Source organism: Canis lupus, chromosome 37 (assembly GCF_011100685.1).
Source record: "Canis lupus familiaris isolate Mischka breed German Shepherd chromosome 37, alternate assembly UU_Cfam_GSD_1.0, whole genome shotgun sequence".
In the NCBI taxonomy this organism is placed as follows: Eukaryota; Metazoa; Chordata; class Mammalia; order Carnivora; family Canidae; genus Canis; species Canis lupus.
The window spans coordinates 11,859,784-11,875,371 of NC_049258.1; the positions used below are offsets into that span (position 1 = coordinate 11,859,784).

Below are 15,588 nucleotides of genomic sequence, written 5' to 3' on the forward strand. Positions count from 1 at the left end.
TTGAATCCATATCTAGGGGCACCTGGGTGGCTCAGTGGTTGAGTGCCTTTGGCTCAGGTCATGATCTCAGGATCCTGGGATTGAGTCCTGAATCAGGCTCCCTACAGGGAACCTGCTTCTCCCTCTGCCTGTCTCTGCCTTTCTCTCTGTCTCTCATGAATAAATAAATAAGGTCTTTTAAAAAAAATAAATCCATATCTAAATCCATATCTTTAACTGTTCTTTTCAACATAATTCAGATCGATTTTTGAAACAAATTAATACTGTTAATTTGGTTCCTTCGTGATAGGTGAATATCAGTGTGAGTCAGATAAGTCAGTCTTACCACTTGTCTTTTTGAAAACTGTAAAACTTTAAGGGCTTAGCATTCTTTCTTGAGAGAACCCATTCTATTAGCAGGGTCTGTTTTATCCTGAAAACTGGAAAAGTATGTGAATTCATTTGCTGATAACTAGGATGTTATTCATAGAGCAGTCCACATGATGAAATTTTTCGTTGTGAGAGATTTGCTCCTGTAGATTTCTTTTGTTTTTGGCATTGTCTTTCAGTTTCCCAGTAGTAGTATGGATGTGGTTACTCTTCCTTCTACTTTTAATCATGAGTCTCAATCCATTGTTTTAAAAACCAAAGGATACCAAAGGAAGATACTTTTATTTGACTATATGAGGTTAATAACTTTGAGTTTAAAAATCCTCTATTGAGGTATATTACATTTTTGAAGTTCTTTTTTTTTTTAATTTTTATTTATTTATGATAGTCACAGAGAGAGAGAGAGAGAGAGAGAGAGAGAGAGAGGCAGAGACACAGGCAGAGAGAAGCAGGCTCCACGCACCTGGAGCCCGACGTGGGATTCGATCCTGGGTCTCCAGGATCGCGCCCTGGGCCAAAGGCAGGCACTAAACCGCTGCGCCACTCAGGGATCCCCATTTTTGAAGTTCTTCACATGTTTATTTATTATATTTTTAAAATTTTACAAAATACAATGGATTATAGTTAGAATCATGCTTCATTAAAGTAAGTTGTTCTAATGGAATAAGAAAATAACTGTTGGTTAGTTACCACTTCTTTTATTGCGTGATTTTATTGAGTCAGATTTTTAAAATTATTTAAATTTATGATTCAGTGCTATTATTTATTGCTGTTTCAGGAGTTTTTTGTGGAGCCATTTAATCGAAAAGCACGCCAAGAGAACATGAGGTATAATAATACGCTTAAACAACTTAGCAGTCAACAGTTAATCACTCTGAGACGCTGGAAGGCAGTACAGCTCTATCTTACATCTGAAAGGGGACCTTGGGCTGAAAGGTAGTAGGATATTATTTATTAAATACACTTTCTTCTTTAAAACTCCTGCCTAAAATTTTTTGAGCCAGTGACCTCTCCAATTTTTAAAACACTCAACTTAATTAAAAATTGCTTTTAAATAATTTCGTTGTCTTTTGTGAATTACAGGTCTCGGAAGTTCAGAGCTTTGTATATATGTTTTTTCACCATGCAGTTATTATTTCCCTTCCTTTTACCCTGTGATGTAGGATTTAAGTCTTGAATTTGTCTTCATGATACTGCTAGAGTTAGTGAGTGATGTTATGTATTTCAGTATTTTACAGATTATTTACTTGATCCTTCAAGTTACATATATTTTACTGAAATATATTTCATATTTATATGTATATGTATCCCACCCTTTTTATTGTGGTAAAATGCACATAATATAAGCTTTACCACTTTAACCATGTATATTGTTTTTTTAAATATACAATTTAGTGACATTAACTACATTCATAATGTACAGTCATTACCACTCTCCAGCTTCAGGACATTTTCATTACTGCAAAAAGAAACCCTGGACCCATTGGTCTGTTACTCTGTATTATTCCCTTTCCCTTGGCAACCACCAGTCCTTCTGTCTCCAAATTTGCTTATTCTTGATATTTTATATAAATGGAATCATACAATATGTGACCTTTTGTGTCTAGCTTCTTTCTCTCTTAGCATAATATTTTCATTATATTGTAGCATGTATCAGTAGTTACTTTATTAATGGCCAAATAATATTCCATTGTGTGATTAATACCACATTTTGTCTATTCACTCATCAGATGATAGACATTTGTGTTTTTTTCCTTGTGGTTGTCATAAATAGTCCTGTTATGTGCATTTGTGAACGAGTGTTTCAACATTTGTTTTTAATTCTTTTTAAGTATATACCGACAAGTAAAATTGCTAGGTCATATGATAATCCACTGTCTAACTTAGGAATTGCCAAACAATTTCCACAGTAACTGCATCATTTAACATTCTCATCAGCATTGTTTGCGGGGTCTGGTTTATCCACAACTTTACCAATATTTGTAAAATTTTTCCAATTTTTTAATTATGACTGTCCTAGTGGATGTGAAGTGGTATCTTATGATGTTGATTTGTATTTCCAGTGACATTGAGTATTTTTTCATTTGGCCATTTGTATATCTTTTTTGAAGAGATGTCTATTCAAGTTCTTTGCCCATTTTTAAATTGGATTGTTTGACTTTTTGTGGTTGAGTTATAAGAGTTCTTTTTCTCAGTAATAGACCTTTATCAGATATATGATTTGTACATATGTAGGTTGTCTTTTCATTTTCTTGATAGTAGCCTTTGGTATACAAATTTTTTTTTAATTTCAAAGTTCAAATTATCTCTTATTTTCTTCTGTTGCATGTTTTTGATAGAATATCTAAGAAACCACTCCCAAATTCAAGGTCACAAAGATTTACTCCTCTCTTTTCTTCTAAGAGTTTTAGCTCTTATATTTAGATCTTTGATCTATTTGTAATTATATTCCCCTTATTTATAGTAAAATTATTTTATTTTGAACATTGTATTTAGGATAAACTCATTGTATATTTAAGAATTTCCACTGAACAGGTAAAGAGTAAAAGATACTAGCTAGAAGTGTAAAGATTTATATTCAGTTCTTATTTATGCTACTTGTAAACAACATGGCATCTCAGGCAAATGATTTAGTCTGCCTTAGGTTCTTCATATATAAACTGCAGTAATGCATATCCACATTGGTTTTCTTTCAGGGTTGTTTGGGTCAAATGAGATAATGAACGTGAAGTTTTTATAAAATGGTGCTATCCAGATGTAAAATTCCACAATCAAATAGATTGATTCTATTTCAATCAACCAATCTTTGTAACTTCAAGCTAAGTAATTTTACTTGTTTACTTATTAATATTCATAGGAAACAAAATCCAATTCACTGGAAACTAGCTAATGTAGAAAATTATTCCCGCATGAGACTTAAATTGGTGCCAAATCATAACTTCAAAACTCATGAAGACGCTAGTGCTTTGAGAGATAATCTAGGTGAGTTCCAATGCCTATTTAATTATTTGTTGAAGATAGGATCTTGATGGGTTGGTTATTGTTTTTATTAATTGTTTCAAAATTCCTTACTCATGATTGAAGTGTGACAGTTTATAATTACTTCTTTTTCAAAATGTAAGATACCATTTACAAAGCTTTGTTGTACAGGAATTACTTGATATTTAAATGGTTGTATATGTTAAATGCTGTTACCTTGGCCTAAATCTAAGATGACTTCCTGTATCAATTAATTGTAATTTTTCAAAGAAAAACATAATTTGCAATCATAAAATTATATTGTAGTTTATGTGCAATGAATGCGTTGTCTCTTGTATCCATTATGATGGTACATTGAAACAATGATTCTTTTCCCTTAATCATCTTCTTACCAAGACTGAGGCTAACTTTAGATATATTTAGAATTCTTTTTTTTAAGATTTTATTTTTATTTATTCATGAGAGACACAGAGATAGAGGCAGAGACAAGGCAGAGAGAGAAACAGGCTCCCCATGGGGAGCCCAATGTGGGACTCAATCCCTAGACCCAGGATCATACCCTGAACAGAAGGCAGAAGCTCAACCAATGAGCCACCCATGCATCCCTATATTTAGAAATCTTAGAAATCCTTTAAATCTTTGTTCTAAAACTTGTTCTTTTTAGACCTTTAGTATCTTAGATGGGCCAATGCTTTTTTCTAGAAAAAAGTGCAAAAGTTCTAAAGAGTCTATACAACTCTTTAGGAAATCCTTCCTTTCTAATCATCTGACTTGGTATCTCTCTTTTTGGTTTTGTTTTGTTTTGTGTTTTTAAAGATTTTATTTATTCATTCATGAGAGACACAGAGAGAAAGAGAGGCAGAGACACAGGCAGAGGGAGAAGCAGGCTACATGCAGGGAGCCTGACGCGGGACTCGATCCAGGGTCTCCAGGATCATGCCCTGGGCTGAAGGCGGTGCTAAACCACTGAGCCACCCGGGCTGCCCCGTATCTCTCTTTTTGAAGACAGTCTGTGAAATACCCAAAATATTGATTTATTCAGTCATGTGTACACTAAATTGCTTCATTATAGCCACCTTGTGTTTAATGACTAAATTTTAGATGAAATTCAAGTACCAGCTTTTTAAAAGTTGCCTTAATAATTGGCCAATACAGTTGATGCCATGTATTAATCAAGAATGCTGTCTATGATGCCTGCCATTTATGGTCTTACATTCAAAAATAAATCAGACACAGTAACTAACTTTCCTTAGTGCAAAATAATGGCCCCACACATGAAAGAAACTCTAACTTTGAGAGTATCTTATACTTATATATAGCTTGTCCTGCCTACTTGTATCTTGAGACAATTATATTTTCTCATTGGAATTTGATAATGCTTATCACTCAGCCAGTATCTTTGGTAAATGACTTGAATCTAGTAATACTTAAAGAATAGCATCTCCTATTTTTTCTTCATTTTTGGCAAGAAATCCTACCCCAGGAAATCCCCGTTCCTCCTCTTCTCCTCACCCCTTTATACAGGTACACAGATAAAATTTTATGTCCCTTCTTCTTAGTTTTAGTCTAGGAAAATTCATGTTTTCTATTTTTCATCTCTCAGTTTTTCTCCTTACCTCGTTTCCAAAAATATCCCAAGTATGTTAGTGATAGTAAGATAATAAAGAAGAAACAAAGTTCATACATTTCAAAGTGAAATTGGAAATACTATAAAACCAGTGACAAAAAACTCTAAAGCTCTTTAAAATCTCCTGAACTATACTTCAGAATTAAAATGTTTTAGTCAACTCCTTATTTTTGTCTAGAAGTATTTTTTTGTCTATAAGTATTTTTATCAGCTGCCAGAATTCATGTTATTTTTAAAATATTCTATTTTGTTTTGTTTCATATAACCCTACTGTTTGTAAGCCTCCCATTGCAAATGTACAGAGTAGTTTTTACATTGTTGGCTAAACTACAAAGTTAACCGTTATCTGTAACATTTTTGATGGGAAATTCATTGTGAATTTCAAACAGGTGATTTGTGAAGCCTCTTTTGGAACACAACTGCTTATGAATTATGGAATTTAAATAGTCAAAAATAAAGTGTATTCTTAAATATATCATAAAATACTTGGTTTTAGAGAGAAAAAAATATTTTATTTTGGTTTTAGAGAAATTTTTTTGTCCGTACTTTTTCATTAGATATTCTTTCCTTAGTATTTTCAACAACTTACTTTTAGTCCTTACATTGTTTCTATTATCTCTAAATTTTGGTAGTTATCCTCCTCTGTAAGTGTATCTTTCTTTCTAGTGCTGGTGCTTAACCTCCTAATTTTCTTACCAATTTCTCATCTTTTCTTGGTTACCTTGAAAATAATCATGTTCCTAGGTCCATACTTAGCCATCTTGCCTTTTACCAGTGCTTACTCTGAAGAGGTGATCTCACGACTTCACCACTATATATATATGTATATACATACACACTATATATACACACACACTATATATATATATACATATATATGTATATGCACACATACATATATATATGTATGTATAAAGGTGTTTTCTCACCTGTATTTCTAATTCTTACCTGCCTTTTGACCTTTAGACCAAGATTTCCAATTGCTTGTCTGTCTTTTGGGATACCTCTTCCACAGAGGCCTCCACATAAGATTTTTGTAATTAAATTATCCTTTCTCATTTGTCTACTCCTCACCCTAGACTCTGCTTCTCTTGTATCTTGGGTTTTAGTTTTATTTTCTTCATCTATTAGTTACTCCATATCATTAATATTAGCCATGAGTCTGTCTTCATCCTTCCTAATCCCCTATACATAATAGCTTTTTAGGTACAGTGTCCTGTTAATTCTCCCTTGCATATCTTTTGAATCTTATTCTCATCCTTCTGCTGTTGCCATGGCTTAGCTTGGTGGTACCTTTTCCCAAACTTAACTGTAGTTTGCCAGCTGGCCTCTTTGCCTGACATGATTCCCATCCTCATTTTATTCACCAGTCTTTCTTTTCTTTAAAAAAAAAAAAAAAGTTATTTATTTGAGAGAGAGCAGCATGCGAGCAGGGAGAGGAGCAGAGGGAGAGGGAGAAACAGACTCCTCTCTCAGGCAGACAGGCTGACTCATCGCTCAGTCCCAGGACCCTGGGATCGTGACGTGAGCCAAAGACAGATGCTTAACCATAACTGAGCCATCCAGGTGCCCCTTACTCACCAATCTTTCATCAAATTTTGAACTTACACTCTTTCGTAATGTCATCTGTCTACATAAAGTCTGTTTTCTGTTTGTATCAGAAATATCTAGATTCCTTATTTTCAGTTTTCATTGCATGTTCTAATGTGCAATCTTTGTTTAATTAAATGTTTAACAATAAATTTTGCCATATGAAATAAATGAGACCGGGCAACCCGGGTGGCTCGGCGGTTTAGCGAGGGCCCTAGCCCAGGGCCCGATCCTGGAGACCTGGGATCGAGTCCCACATCAGGCTCCTTGCATGGAGCCTGCTTCTCCCTCTGCCTATGTCTGTGCCTCTCTCTCTTTCCCCCTATGTCTCTCATGAATAAATAAATAAATAAAATTTAAAAATAATGAGACCATGAAGAATATGAAGAAACCTATTCAGTGAAAGTAGTTATTTCTTCTAGGAATAGTGTGAACCAGTGCTTCCTGGGTAGAGACAAAGGTGTGATCAAAGGAGATTTAAACAGAAAAATGCAACTGTACATTAGGTTGTTTGATTTTTTTTTAATGTCTGAGCAATGATACCTTTTGAGAAATTAAAGGAGGATTTTGTCATCTTTATAATACTTTGTTATTTAGGGGTCTTTTTGTTGTTTGTTTTCTTCTTTTTTATTAGGGGTAGGGTGGACAGAGGGAGAGAGAGACTCTTAAACAGGCTTCATACCTAGCACAGAGCCTGATGCAGGGCTCGATCTCACAAACCTAAGATCATGACCTGAACAGAAACCAAGAGTCAGACACTTAACTGACTTAGCCACCCAGGCACCCCTATAATGTTTTGTTATTTAGTATGAATTATTTGTATTTCCCACAACTGAAATACTCTTATTCATAGTTACATACATAAATTTTTCCTAGTCCTACCTATAAATTATGCAGTTATTACTATTCTTACGCCCCTCAGTTAATTGAGAGGTGAATGTACAATAATGATAGCTGCCAAGTATAAAGTTAGTGTAATGTGATGTATCTCCATTTCACAGTTAAGAAAGCAAAGATTCAGAGGGGTCACCTGGTTAATAAATGGCAGAACAGAATTTAAGTTTACCACTTCACACATGGCCTTTGTTCTTCCTATTACATTAGCCCTGCCCTCTTAAAAATGTATTATTTCTAAAATGTATTATATTTATTGCATATTTTTGTATACAGAATTATTTATTAAATTTCATGTGCCCCAGCTCTTGAGTTATGTATTCTCTAACAATTAAAGATAATTTGTCATCATCTTGGGGTGCCTGGATGGTTCATTTTTTTTAATTAAGCATCTAACTTGATTTTGGCTTAGGTCATAATCTTGGAGTTTTGGGATTGTGCCCCACGTTAGGCTCTATGTTCAGCATGGAGTCTACTTGTCCCTCTCCCTCTGTTCTTCTCTCTCTCAAATAAACAATATTATAAAAAAAAAGATACTTGTCATCTTTCTTAATATTTTAATACAAAGACAAAGTAAAAGTTCTATTAATACAGTGAGAAAATTCTATCTATGACATATTGACGTGCTTTAGAATTAAATTAGATTAAAGAGATTACTTGACCCATTTTGAAACATAAATAATATCATTATTAAAAATAGATAACATTTTTAAAAACATTCCTTTTATTATACATGTAATGGTTTTTAAGATCACAGCCTAGATTACTCTGAATCACATATAAAAACTTTTCTCTAGTAATTGCTTTCTTCTTTTTAAAGATTTATGTACTTGAAAGAGTGCACATGAGTGGGGGGGGGGGGTGAGGTACAGAAAGGGAAAGAAAGAGAATCCCAAGCAGACTTCCTGCTGAGCACAGAAACCCAACACAGTCCTCAAGCCCATGACTCCACCTGAGCTGAAACCAAGAGTTAGACGCTTAACTGACTGAGCCACCCAGGCACCCTGTTCTTTTGTCTTAGAAAACTTTAAGTACCTTAGTTTTTTCCAGTTCTACTGAGATACAATTGACATAGAATACTGTGTAAGATGTAGAATACTGTGTAGATGTAGCTCATAATGACTTGAGCTACACACATATTGTAAAATGATTACAGCAATGTACACTTAACATCTATCACAGCATATAATTACAAACTTTTTTTTACCTTATGATGAGAATTTTTAAGATCTGCTTTTAACAAATTTCAAAAATGCCATATAGCACTGTTAACTATAGTCATCATGCTATACATCCCTAATACTTAATTATCTTACACCTGGAAGTTTACACATTTTGACTCCCTATACCCAATTCCCCACCCCTCCTCCTTTACTTTATAATAGATATTATGAAAAAAAAATACATATTATTATTATGTAATTAACAAATTATAGAGATTATTTTTTACTGTGTTTATTTATTTTTAAATATTTTATTTATTTATTCGAGAGAGAGAGAGAGAGAGAGAGAGGCAGAGACACTGGCAGAGGGAGAAGCAGGCTCCATGCCCGGAGCCCGATGCGGAACTTGATCCCGGGACTCCAGGATCACGCCCTGGGCCAAAGGCCGGCGCCGAACCGTCGAGCTACCCGGGGATCCCCTTTTACTGTGTTTAATAGATAATTTGTATTTATTTAAACAGGTGTCCAACACTCACAGCCTTCCAGTGATTCTTTGCTTTTGGAAGTAGTGAAACAAGTAAAAGTTAGCAATATGGAGGAAGATAAATTAGACCTTCCTGAAGAAGACGTAACAGCCAGAGTAAATACGTATGTATAAGCATTTGAAAGAATTAAAAATTATTTTGTTCTCAAAAATGAAATTATAAAATTGTTGAATATATTTGATTGTAATCCTAAGAACACTGACCCTTGAATAATAAAGGTTGGAACTTCATGGATCCACTTATATATAAATTTTTTCAGCCAGTAATATACTGTAAATATCTGTATTTTTTCTTCCAAATAGTTTTCTTAAAAACATTTCTTTTCTCTAGCTTACTTTATTTATAGGAACACAAAATGTGTTAATAGACTGTGTATGTTATTGGTAAGGCTTCTGGTCAGCAGTAGGCTATTAAGAGATAAATTTTTAGGGAGTCAGATTTATTAATGGATTTTTGACTGCACTGGGTTCAGTGCCACTAACCGCTGCATTACTCAAGGGTCAGCTGTCTTTTCAGGATCTATCATTACTGCTATATCAGCAATTAGGCATCTATCAGTATTAAATGAAAATATATTGATTTCCTTATTTCTCCTTTGTGTTATTATTGTCATAAATACAGACTTTCATATGTTTTAAGACCAATAGTACAGTTTACTGTTTTTATTATATTTTTAAATTTTAAATTCAATTGATATATAATGTATTATTAATTTCAGAAGTAGAGTTCAGTGATTCATCAGTCTTACATAATACCAAGTGCTCATTATATCATGTGCCTGCCTTAAAGTCCATCACTCAGTTACTCTATCCTCCTTTCCCTCCCCTCCAGCAACCCTCAGTGTTTCCTATAATAAAGAGTCTCTTATGGTTTGTCTCTTTCTCTGATTTCATCTTGTTTTATTTTTCCCTCCCTTCCCCTATGATCCTTTGTTTTGTTTCTTAAATTCCACGTGAGTAAGATCATATGATAATTATCTTACTCTGATTGACTTCTTTTACTTTGCATAACATCCTCTATTCTATCCATATCTTTGCAAATGGCAAAATTACATTCTTCTTGATGGCTGAATAATATTCCTCTGTGTGTGTGTGTTTGTGTGTGCGTGTGTGCGCGCACACCACATCTTCTTTATCCATTCATCTGTCAGTGGACATCTGGGCTCTTTCTGTAGTCTGATTATCGTGGACATTGCTGCTATAAACATCGGGGTGCACGTGCCCCTTCAGATCACTACATTTGTGTCTTTGCGGTCAATACCTAGTAGTACAATCGCTGCGTCATAGAATAGGTCTGTTTTCAACTTTTTGAGGAACCTCCATACTGTCTTCCAGAGGGACTGCACCATCTTCCATTCCCACCAACAGTGTAAGAGAGTTCCTCTTTCTCCACATCCTCACCAACATCTGTCATTTCCTGACTTGTTAATTTTGGCCATTCTGACTGGGGTGAGGTGGTATCTCATTGTGGTTTTGATTTGAATTCCCCTGATACTGAGTGACGTTGAGCACTTTTTTCATGTATCTGTTGGCCATTTGTATGTCTCCTTTGGAGAAAGGTCTGTTCATATCTTTTGGCCATTTATTGATTGGAATATTTGTTCTTTGGGTGTTGAGTTTGATAAGTTCTTGATAGATCTTGGATACTAGCCCTTTATCTGATGTGTCATTTGCAAATATCTTCTTCCATTCTGTCGGTTGTCTTTGTTTTTTTTCGACTGTTTCCTTGGCTGTGCAAAACCTTTTTATCTTGATGAAGTTCCAGTAGTTCGTTTTTGCCTGTTTCTCTTGGCTCTAGAGACGTGTCCAGCAAGAAGTTGGTGTGGCCGAGGTTAAAGAGGTTGTTGCCTGTGTTCTCCTATAGGATTTTTGATGGATTCCTGTCTCACATTTAGGTCGTTCATCTATTTTGAGTCTGTTTTTGTGTATGGTGTAAGAAAATCATCCAGTTTCATTCTTCTGCATGTGGCTGTCCAATTTACCCAACACCATTTGTTGAAGAGACTTTCTTTTTTCCGTTGGGTTTTCTTTCCTGCTTCATCAGATACTAGTTGACCATAGAGTTGAGGGTCCATTTCTGGGTTCTCTATTCTGTTCCCTTGATCTGTGTATTTATTTTTGTGCCAGTACCATACTGTCTGGATGATTACATCTTGGTAATAGAACTTGAAGTCCAGACTTGGGATGCCTCCAGCTTTGGTTTTCAACATTCCTTTAGCTATTCGGAGTCTTTTCTGGTTCCATACACATTTTAGAATTGTTTTTTCCAGCTCTGAAAAATGCTGATGGCATTTTGGTAGGGATTGTTGCATTGAACGTCTAGAGTGCTTTAAAGGGGTAGCATAGACATTTTAACAATATTTGTTCTTCCAATCCATGAGCATGGAATGTTTTTCCATTTCTTTGTGTTTCCCTAAATTTCTTTCATGAGGGTTCTATAATTTTCACGGTACAGATCTTTGCTGCTTTGGTTGGGTAATTCCTAGGTATCAATGGTTTTTGGTGCAGGTATAAATGGCATTGACGTCTTAATTTCTCTCTTTTTTTTTTTTTTGTCTCATTGTTAGTGTATAGAAATGCAGCAGACTTCTGTATGTTGATTTTACATCCTGCTACTTTGCTGAAGTCCTGTAGGTGTTCTAGCAATTTTGAGGTAGTCTTTGGGTTTTCCATATACAGTGGAAGAATGAGTTTGTCCTCAGCGAAGAGTGCAAGTTTGACTACTTTGCTGATTCAGATGCCTTTTATTTCTTTTTGTTGTCTGGTTGCTGAGGCTAGGACTTCTAGTACTATGTTGAACAACAGTGGTGAGAGTGGACATCCCTGACATGTTCCTGACCTTAGGGGAAAAGCTGAGTTTTTCCCCATTGAGAATGATATTCACTATAGGTTTTTCGTACATGGCTTTTATGATACTGAGATTTGTTTTCTCTATCCCTACACTGTGAAGAGTTTTAAGAAAGGGTGCTGTACTTTGTCAAATGCTTTTCCTGCATTTATTGAGAGAAACCTATGGTTCTTGTCCTTTCTTTTATTAATGTGCTGCATCACATTGGCTGATGTGCCAATGTTGAACCACTGTTGTAGCCCAGGAATAAATCCCACTTGGTCATGGTGAATAATCCTTTTATTTTTTTTTTAATTTTATTTTTTGTGAATAATCCTTTTAATGTACTATTGGATTCTGTTGGCTAGTATCATGAATTTTTGCATCCATGTTCACCAGGGATATTGGTCTATAATTCTTTTTGGTGAGGTCTTTGTCTGGTTTGGGGATCAAGATAATGCTGGCCTCACAGAAACAGTTTGGAAGTTTTCCTTCCAGTCGTGTTTTCTGAAACAGCTTCAGAGGAATAGGTATTAATTCTTTAAATGTTTGATAGAATTCCCCTGGGAAGCCATCTGCCCCTGGACTCTTGTTTGTTGGGAGATGTTTGATTACTGCTTCAATTTCCATCACTCCGAAAGGAAATCTTGTACTTTTTAGTAGTCACTCCAAATTTTCTCCTTTCTACATCCCCTGAAAACTATTGATCTGCTTTTTGTCTCTATTGGATTTACCTGTTTCGACATTCCATTTATTTCTTACAATATGTGGCCTTTTGTGTCTGTCTTATTTCATTCAGTGTAATATTTGCAAGGATTATTCATAGAGGAGCATGTAAGCTGTACTTTATTCCTTGTTGTGGTTGAAAAATATTCCATCATATGGATATACCACTTTTGTTTATTCATTCACCAGTTGTGGCCATATTTCCACATTTCTACTTTTTAGCTATTATAAGTAATACTTCATGAGTATTCATGTATAAATCTTGTGTCAACATGTTTTCAGTTATATTGGGTATATACCTAGGAGTGAATTTGTGAGTCATATCGTAATTCTTTGTTTATACAAGGAATTATTAAATTATTTTAACGATGACTGTACTATTTAACATACTCCAAGTAATGTATGGGGGGTTAAATTTCTCCACATCTACCCTAACTTTTGTTATCTAGGAGTTTCTTTATTATACCATCCTAGAAGATTTGAAATGGTGCCTTGTAGTTTTAATTTGCATTTTCCTAATGATTAATGATCCTGAGCATCTGTTCATATATTTATTTACTATTTATATATCTTTTTTAAGAAATATTTATGCAAATCCTTTGGTCATTTTTTAATTGAGTTGTCTTTTAGGTATTAAGTTATAATAGTTCTGTATTATAAATGCCTTATCAGATACGTGATTTGCAAAAATGTTCTTCCATTGGATGTGTTTTCCTTCAATTTGTTGATGCATAGAAGTTTTAAGTTTTGAAACCCATTTATTTTTTCTTAAGAGTTTTATACTTTATCTCTTACATTTAGATCTTTGACCCACTTTTAGTTAATTTTCTTATATGATGTGGGATTCTATATTCTTTCTTTTGCACGTTATTATCCAGTTGCCTGAGAACCATTGCTTTCTGTTTTGAAGGATAGTTTTATTGGCTATACAATTCTTAGTAGAGAAGTGTTTTTTTCCCGTCAGCATTTTGAGTATGTCATTCCACTATCTTTCTTAGACTAATCCTGTGGAGTGTTTCTTATCTGCTGTGTGTTGCCAGTAATGTCTATATTCATGGTTTTTTTTTTTTAACTTTGTTTTGTTTTTATTTTTTATTTATTTTTTTAAAGGTTTTATTTATTTATTCATAGAGACACAGCTAGAGAGAGAGTGGCAGAGACACAGGCAGAGGGAAAAGCAGGCACCATGCAGGGAGCCTGATGTGGGACTCGATCCCGGGTCTCCAGGATCACGCCCTGGGCTGCAGGCGGCGCTAAACCGCTGCATCACTGGGGCTGCCCCTTTCTTTTGTTTTTAAATGAAAAGTTTTTTTTAAAAAAAGTTTGGCCTTTTAAAGTTACCATAGTTCAGTGGTCAGTCAATAATTAGTTAGTTGGTTGTATTTAAGTCCCTTGCTGCAGAAGACTGCTATGTTTTGCCAGTGGATCTCTGTTCCTTAGGGAACGTGTTTGAATTTTGTGACTTAAACATCTACCCTGACTTTTACTTTTTGTTTGTAAAGTCTCACCTTCAGCCAAAAATGAGTTAAGACCTAAATATATAATTTATTCTGAACATCACTCTTTTGGGGATTATTAATTACATATGACGTATATTTCTTTGAAGCTTATTTCAGGATTACAGATTGACCAGTTTCAACAGTATATTTTGTTGACATAAACAAGTTCATATAATTTTAATAATTTTTAAAGATTTCCTTTCTTAAGTTACCAGTTATCTTCTCCAAAAAACATAAGGTGTAACAGTCCTTTTAATACAAGATGATTTCACTCTAAGTGAGATATTGCAGTAGTAGCTCTTTGTATCATCCCCAGTTCCATTGTCAGGGGATATTACCTAGATTCAGTAACTCTTGAAAAGTCATTTTACAAGTTAAGAATCAGTCATAATTAGTGCTTCTGATAATTGTTTATAAAACATCACTAATGATGCAGTCCTTTATTAACAGATTCATATATTCCCCTTGGTTAATTCATGTGTCCCAAATATAACTAAATCACACTGCTATTGCTACATGTTTGAACTGTCCTCTACCCGTAATAATAAAGATTCACTATATTTTGTTTTAATGTTTCACATACAATTAAAATGTAAAACTTTTTGGAAACTGAATTATTGGGCAGTAACTATTAGATAGTATTTAAGTAATTTAATATGCACTGAAATATTTTTGTAGGTAATTCAAATACTCTTTCTTGATATTCTTCAATTTACGTAGAATACATTGTTGGGTGTGTTTTGATTGGTTGATTTTTGTTATTTACAGTGATGAGAAAGAAGAACAGGATCAAAAAGAAAAATTGGTGTTATCGGAAGACTGTGAACTCATTACAATAATTGACGTAATTCCTGGCAGATTAGAAATCACTACTCAACACATTTACTTCTATGATTGCAGCATTGAAAAAGAAGATGGTGAGGAGTTCTTGGGGAATAATTTCTGTTGTTCAATAGTTAAGTATCTAGTTTATCAATCATTAATGAGAAGAAAACAGTAAGAGGAGACTAGAATTGTGGTCTATCATGTAAAAGGAGAAATGGAAAGTCAATATGGGATTCAATTTATTATTCAACAGTGTATTGAAGGGAATGCTTTTTTTATTAATTTTTTAAAAGGTTTAGTGAGAGAGGATTGCTGTAAACTTGTGATAAAATGCAGTCTTAATTTTATTTGTATATTTCTATCAGCTTCTCACCTAGCCCTTTGCCTGAAAATAAAAAGGATATTTAAATCTAAAATGCCAACATAAAGAGGAAAGGAAAATTTTTTTTTGAGATAAAATAATCAGGATTATTCTGTTTTCATAAGAAGGAAGAGGAAAAGCTGTAGAATTTTGTGAACGTTTTTAAACCATTTAGGGTTGCCTA

The 15,588-nt window shown here is 34.3% G+C and overlaps 1 protein-coding gene across 9 annotated transcripts in view; it reads left to right on the plus strand.

Moving 5' to 3' along the window:
• The window catches only part of NBEAL1 (neurobeachin like 1), a 178,045-nt gene that overhangs the window by 106,215 nt on the left and 56,242 nt on the right, over positions 1-15,588 (plus strand). For all 9 annotated transcript variants that reach the window (XR_005385234.1, XM_038585400.1, XM_038585404.1 and 6 more), the window contains 4 exons: positions 1,148-1,305; positions 3,227-3,351; positions 9,144-9,270; positions 14,987-15,135. Coding sequence is in view for 8 of the 9 variants with exons in the window: in XM_038585400.1 (XP_038441328.1) it covers positions 1,148-1,305; positions 3,227-3,351; positions 9,144-9,270; positions 14,987-15,135 (559 nt within the window). In the remaining variant the exon portion in view is untranslated. The remainder of the gene's footprint in view (positions 1-1,147; positions 1,306-3,226; positions 3,352-9,143; positions 9,271-14,986; positions 15,136-15,588) is intronic.